The 7500-nt window shown below is 33.8% G+C and overlaps 1 protein-coding gene across 1 annotated transcript in view; it reads right to left on the bottom strand.

Annotated features, from left to right (window-relative positions):
* Positions 1-5246, bottom strand: part of LOC119577708 (platelet glycoprotein Ib alpha chain-like) — a 9270-nt gene extending 4024 nt beyond the window's left edge. Inside the window, exons 1-4 of the mRNA XM_037925262.1 lie at positions 5088-5246; positions 3786-3993; positions 1277-1422; positions 753-949 (exon numbers count right to left, since the gene is read on the bottom strand). Coding sequence (XP_037781190.1) covers positions 753-949; positions 1277-1422; positions 3786-3993; positions 5088-5225 — 689 coding nt within the window. The 5' untranslated portion in view covers positions 5226-5246. The remainder of the gene's footprint in view (positions 1-752; positions 950-1276; positions 1423-3785; positions 3994-5087) is intronic.
* Between the last annotated feature and the right edge of the window lie 2254 nt (positions 5247-7500).

The raw sequence follows: 7500 nt of genomic DNA, 5'->3' as shown, positions 1-7500 counted from the left end.
ACTTGACGCTGTAGCCTGTGTATGTTTAAAGTGTGAGGGCAGTTCGAGGGGAACCTCAGTGCCGTCAAGACGCCCATAACACTCTGGAATCAGACCGTTAAGCTGATATTCTGACTGTTCCCGCAATGCGTATGTATCCAATATTTAGGTTCTTTATTACATAATCTAATATACATTGTTATTTAGTGCCTTTGTATATCGTGTGCATTTTACAATCTATGTATTAATTAACAGGTTTGACCGCTACTGAATAAACCTTAAGCGAGTGCTACGCAGTGGTATCAGTCACCCCACACCCATTGACAAATCATAGGCGTTCTTCGGCGGCCACATTGAATGTGATGAGAAGTAAAAGTATTGAGAAAGACTTGCTGACAGGGATGGTGATAGGAAACAGAGGAAGGGGCAAACCAAAGACAAGACTGAGCGACAACTTCAAAGATATTTGCGGGCTGTCGATGGTACAAGTGGAAAGAAAAGCGTAAGATCGAGTTTAGTGGCGAAGGATGGTGGAGAGGTCCACGGCTGCTCAAACATGAGCATACCGTTATTGATGATATATATATATATATATATATATATATATATATATATATATATATATATATATATATATATATTGTGAGGATTGTGTCAAAAACACAATCCTCACTATTCTCTCTCCATCCCTCCCTCCCCCCTCCCTCCCTCCCTTTCTCCCTCTCTCTTCAAACCTAAAAAAAAAAAAAAACCCACACAGACACAAGCCTCACCTTATATTATTATTGGAAAGCACCACTATCAGGACATCAGGAAACGCCCTGAAGGCAAGCTGGGGCACGGAAGTCAGTCGATTTCCCGCGAAGTCGATCGTATTCAAACTGGGCGTCGACTCCGTGTAATCCGCCATGGGTGACAGATCTGCTATGAGGTTGTTGGAAACGTGGAATTCCAGGAGTCTCGGGAAACCCTGGGGGAGGTGGAGGTGGGTTGAGGTGGGTTGGGGTGGGTTGGGGAGGGGGTGGGTTGGAGGGGTGGGGTGGGTTGGAGGGGGTTGGGGTGGGTTGAGGGGGGTTGGGGGGTGTGGGTTGGGGTGGGTTGGAGGGGGTTGAGGGTGGGTTGGAGGGGTTGAGGTGGGTTGGGGTGGGTTGAGGTGGGTTAGAGGGGGTTGAAGTGGGTTGGGGTAAGGTATAATGATGATAATAGTAATAATAATAATAATAAAACACTACTACTACTTCTACTACTAATAATAACAGCACTAATAATAACAACAACAACAACAACTAGTACCTACCAGGACCTGATCCAGCATCAGCTGTGTGAGGAGATTGTCGTTCAGGTAGAGAGCCCTGAGGTCGTAACGCAGTGGTTCTAAGGTTCCAGGTTCTATGTATTCCAAGCGGTTGTTTGTGAACGACAGTTGTTCAAAGGAGTGCATGCCTGGCGACGTATCGGGAGGTAAAAGGAGGGGGGTTCGTTTTGTGGTGTGGGAGGTTCAGTTTCGTTTGATTCGATTTAAGGGGTTCGATTTGTTTGTGGTTTTAGAGAAAAGGATTGAGAGATTCAATTCTCTGTGGTGTGAGAGAAAGGATTAAGAGGTTCGATTCTTGTGGTGTGAGAGAAAGGAGCTCGATTTTCTGTGGTGATAAAGGGGGGGTTCAATTCTTGGATGTGGATTAGATTCCTTTTGGGTGTGAAAGGAAGGGGTTCGATTCATGCCCAGAGGTGGGAAGGGGGTTCGAATCCTTTGAGATGTGAGAGGGAGGGGTTCGATTATGACATTATCGGGTTCTTTGATTGCCTTACGCTATGGTAGGGAGGGGGTTCGATTCTCTTATGGTGTGAGAGGGAGGGATTTAATTCCGTTATAGTAAGGGTGTCCCAAAATATTTGCAACTGTAAAAAAGGTCTAAGTGAGAGATGTAATTAACCGGTTTCGAATATACTCTTCGTCGGAAATACACGAATTTCTGACGAAGATATATTCGAAACCGGTTAAATGCATCTCATGCGTTGTGAAAATATTCGTTCTCATTCTTACCTTTTCTACATGTGTCGCTATAAATACGGTTCGTTATTTGCAAGTGGGGAAATTTAAGAAATAATGTTAAAATGAATACAAATAGTAATAGTAATTAGAAGAGATCTTTTTATTTTTGACTGCTTTGATAAGATTGATAAAGGAAAGCCTCTGACATTTTTCCTTTACAATATATATTTTGCTTCTTATTATCATATAGCAGTATTCTTAAATCAAAATATGAAGCACACGTTTGCACTGCACTTTGGAGCACATATACATATCATTTTGTATGTATGTGTATATTTATTTGGGTATTATGCGTGTGTGTGTGTGTGTGTGTGTGTGTGTGTGTGTGTGTGTTTGTGCGTGCGTGCGTGCGTGCGTGCGTGCGTGTGCGTGTGCGTGCGTGCGTGTGTGTGTACGTGTGTGTATGAGTGCGTGTGCGTGCATTTGCACATGGTAAATAATCTATTGCAAAGCGTATGTAGTCAGTAAACTAAATTCCTTTTTATATCATTATCATTCAAAACACCAGAATGGAAAATCTACAACCAGAGATTATCCAAAGATCCAAAATTATCTGCAATGACCGAGAAAAACAATGATATTAACTTGTTGATTAGTTGGATCAACATTACAGTTTTTATTTTTAAAGCATTTCATATCCCAGGTATTTCAGTCTTAAATGTGTTTAATTTTCATTATGTAAGACTAATAAACAGGTAGATTTGCGTAAAATAAGACAGAAAAAAGTACATATTATATGACAATATAACTTAAAGCTGCCAAACGCAGGTAAATTTCTTTTATGAAAAAATCGTTATATGAGGTTAATAAACAGATGGATTTGCATAAAACAGCACTGAAAAAAGTCTGTATTTTATGATAATGTAATGTGATGACACCCCAAAAAATTGCAATGTAGCAAATGCAACTTTATATATACTGGTAAATCTTTATGAAAAATCGACACTGCAGCTCCGTTCTCCACCTAAAATATTGATAATGATAACAATAATGATGATGATGATGATGATGATGATATGATAATAATGCTAATAATACTAATGCTATTAATAATAATAATAATAAAAATAATAATAATAATAATAATAATAATAATAATGATGATGATGATGATGATGATGATGATGATGATGATGATGATAATAATGATAATGATAATAGCGATGACAATTATGATAAAAGTAATGATAATACTACTGCTAATATTAATAATGATAATGATAATGATAATGATGATAGCAGCAGTAGTAGTAATAGTAGTAGTAATGATAATAATAATAATAATAATATTAATGATAATAATAATAATAAATTACAATAATAATAAGAATGATAATAGTAATGAAAATACAAATATTAATAATAATAATGATATTAGTAATAACAATGTGGATGATAACAACAACAACAACAGCAATACTACTACTCTACTACTATAATAAAAAAACATTAATAATACTGATAATGATACTAATACTGGTAATGATAATGATAATAATAAAAATGATAAGAAGGATGTTAATAATAATAATAATAATAATAATAATAATAATAATGATAATAATAATAATGATAATGATAATATTAATAATAATAACAGTAACATTGATAGTAATAATAATAATAACGATGATAACAATAATAATAACGATGATAACAATAATAATAACAACAACAATAACAACAAAAAAGTAGATAAAAACGAAAATGAAAATAATAATGACAACAGACGACCATCCAGAATGCCACTCACTAAACAGTCCAGCTGAAATGGTTGAAATGGTGCCATAAGACATGCCAAGAGATGCCAGCGGACTCATGCCATATCCACTGACGTGAAGGGCTCGGTATGGCACGCTCTCGTCAAGCATCCCATCGCAGGTAACGTACGTACGGCCGGTCGAGTAGTTATAACACGTACAGGGGAAGATTTCTTTGGCTTCGGCACACGGCGGGCTCACCTTGGAGGAAGATTTTGAGCGAGAGAATAAATGATAGAAAAAAATAATGAGGAAAGATTGATTAAGAAGTAAATATGGAGTGAATGTGGCCGATAGAATAATATATATATATATATATATATATATATATATATATATATATATATATATATATATATATATAATGAGGAAAGATTGATAAAGAAGTAAATATGGAGGGAATGTGGATGATAGAATAAATAATAGAATAAAAAGAAATGAGGAAAGATTGATAGAGATGTAAATATGGAGGAAATGAAATGAAAATAAAAGTTTAAAGGAGGTTAATAAGGAAATTGATTTATTGAAAATAAAATTTTAAAAGAGAGTTATAAAGAAAATGATTTTTTGAAAATAAAAGTTTAAGAGAGAAATATATAAGAAATTATTTATAAAACGAAAATAAAATAATAAAAGAAAAATATAAGATAAAAAAAGGCGAAACGTAAAAAAAGAAAAGCAAAAAAGAGAAAAGGGAAAAAGAAAAGGGATTATTAATGATAATAACGATAGAAGAAAATGATGATTGAGAGAAAAGAAAATTGATATATGATATGAGGAAACACGGAAAAAATTAATGAAAATACCCCCCCCCCAAAAAAAAAAAAAAAAAAAAAGAGAAAGAAAGAAAGAAAAGGGAAAGTAAATAATAAAAAAATCATATAATCAGAAGGTAAATGAAAAAAAAAGAAAAAAAGAAGAAGAAAAAAAAAGAAAAGCGGAGGAAAAAGTATTATAGAATTCCACATATTGCCTTTTTATCATCACACTGATAGGAAAAGCTAGATAAAGAAGGGGGGGTACACAGATAGAGATAGATAGACAGATTGATAAGTACTGTAGATAGACAAACAGTAGGATAGATAAACAGATAGATAAACAGACAAATAGATAAACAGATAGATAGATAGACAGATAAATAGATAGATAGATATATAGATAGATAGATAGATAGATAAATAGATAAATGGATAGATAGATACATAGATACATACATACACAGGGAGACACATAGATAGACACACAGACCCAAACACAAAGACAACAACGAATGCCACCAAATCTCGAGACCTCACCCTCAGATCCGGATACAGGTCATCCGGATACAGGTCATCCAGCGCCTTCCCAGTTCGAGCCAACACGGCCTCGGGACTCCACACCTCCTCCTCGAAGGCCAAGGAGGAGGGTAAGAGCACCAGCAGGAGAAGAAGCATTTTCCCGAGCGTCTTTACCTCCCGGACTGACGCTCCTTTTTGACGGAGGAAACTCAAGTGGTTTTGACATCAGTCCGATAAAAATAGATAATCTGGGAACGTCATTTTTTTTTGTCATACATTAAACTCATACGGTTTCCTTTCACAAGACTTCAAAGCCCTGTTGCGAAAACGATCTTAGAGCAAATACTATCCTTAGCCATGATTTTTTTTTCTGTAGGAGACGGTATATCATATCATATAAAATCATATATCATATAACGCCATGTTATATCATTTAACATCATATTCGATTATATATCATATTATATCACATAAAATTATGTATCATATAACACCATATTATATCATATAACATAGCATATCTTATGTATAACATCGACATACTTAAATGTAAATACACAAGCATGTATAGTTATATATATTTATATGTATACAATTTTTTCGAATGTGATATAAATAGCCATTTGTTTCTCTACGTCTTTCTTTCATCAGATAAAAATACATATTAGCAAATCAAGAATTCTCTCAATTTATCCTCTGACCTGTCTTTTAAAACAACACGAAAAAGTCGATCCATATACGGTGTGAAATTAACATACAGATTCGTAGATAAGAGACAAGCTGTGAGTTTTCCCACCGGTTTTATCTTATCTTCTCTTACTTACCTCCTTTATCAAATCCTCCCTCTATTCCTCTAATTATCTTCTCTCCCTTCTTATCTTATCTCTCTTACTTACCTCCTTTATCAAATCTTCTCTCTGGACATCCATCTCCCAGCCATGGTTTTGCCTCTGTTAATTCCTTCTTTTTCTCTTCATTTATTTTGTTTCCCTATTTTTCCTTCTTAAAAGACATTTAAAGGTCACCTGATTTTCTCTCCAATTGGTGAAGTAGAAAAAAAAAAAAAAATCCAGGATATTCAAGTGTTTAATTTTTCGTTAAGAGATCTGTGAATTCGCTGTAGTTTATGTGGAAGAAAAATATATTTTTTTCTTATAATCCTAATTCTGTTTATTTATTTTTAAACCCATATTTTTTTTTGTTTGTCTGATCGTTTGTTTGTTTGTTTGTTTTTTTGCTTGCTTGTTTGTTTGTGTGTGTGTATGTATGTATGTACCTATGTATGCATGCATGTATGTATGTATGTATGTATGTATGTATGTATGTATGTATGTATGTATGTATGTATGTATGTATGTATGTATGTATGTATGTATGTATGTATGTAATGTAATGTATGTATGTTTGCCTGTAAGTAAGTAAGTAAGAATTCATGTACTGTATTTGTATAAGTATATATGTACAGTACATATGTATATATGTGTATGTATTGTATATACGGAGAGAGAGAGAAAGACACAGAGACATAGAGACAGAGATAAAAAAAAAACATACCGACAAACTAAGATAGACAGATAAACAGAGAGAGAGAAAGAGAGAGAGAGAGAGAGAGAGAGAGAGAGAGAGAGAGAGAGAGAGAGAGAGAGAGAGAGAGAGAGAGAGAGAGAGAAAAGAAAAACACAATTCCAAAAATAATAACCAAGTTAGATTACCTTCCATATCGGCCATTTAAAGACATTAAAGGAAGCTATTTATTATTTTTCTAAAAGTCGGCCATTTTCTTTTGCAGATCAACGATTTAGAAAAGATATTTTTTGAGAGAGAGAGAGAGAGGATTAAAAGAGATTTATTCATAGATCTATGCTGACTAGGATATATCGATGTATTTGTTAAAGTTCATGAATGTATTTAATTGAAATATTGATACGTACAATAGAAAAAAAAACTGAATCTGCACATAATGAAACCTTGATAATAACACACACACACACACACACACACATACACACACACACACACAGATATATATATATATATATATATATATATATATATATATATATATATATATATATATATATATATATATATATATATATATATATATATATATAAGTAACGTAAAAAAAAAACTTGTAGTGTAACTGAAAGCTAACGACATTTTTTGCACATATATCTTCCAAAGTTCCAAGTTCGATGACGCAATCCTTTCCTTTGCTGTTGATGGTGTGACCGACGCCGCTCCCTCGCTCTCTCGCTTTTTGTAAATAAACCAAAGAAACTGCTTTCAAAATCGAGTTTTTTTGTGTATCTCTTTTTGTTTAGTTGTTTAGTGTTTTTTCTGTGTTTTTTTTTTATCTTTTTTTATTTGTGTCTACTCTGTTCTGCTTTGTTTGATTTTATTTGTCTGTTTTGTATGGTTATTATTATT

This window comes from Penaeus monodon, chromosome 10 (assembly GCF_015228065.2).
Source record: "Penaeus monodon isolate SGIC_2016 chromosome 10, NSTDA_Pmon_1, whole genome shotgun sequence".
Lineage (NCBI taxonomy): Eukaryota > Metazoa > Arthropoda > Malacostraca > Decapoda > Penaeidae > Penaeus > Penaeus monodon.
This window is presented reverse-complemented; position numbering and strand designations above follow the sequence as displayed.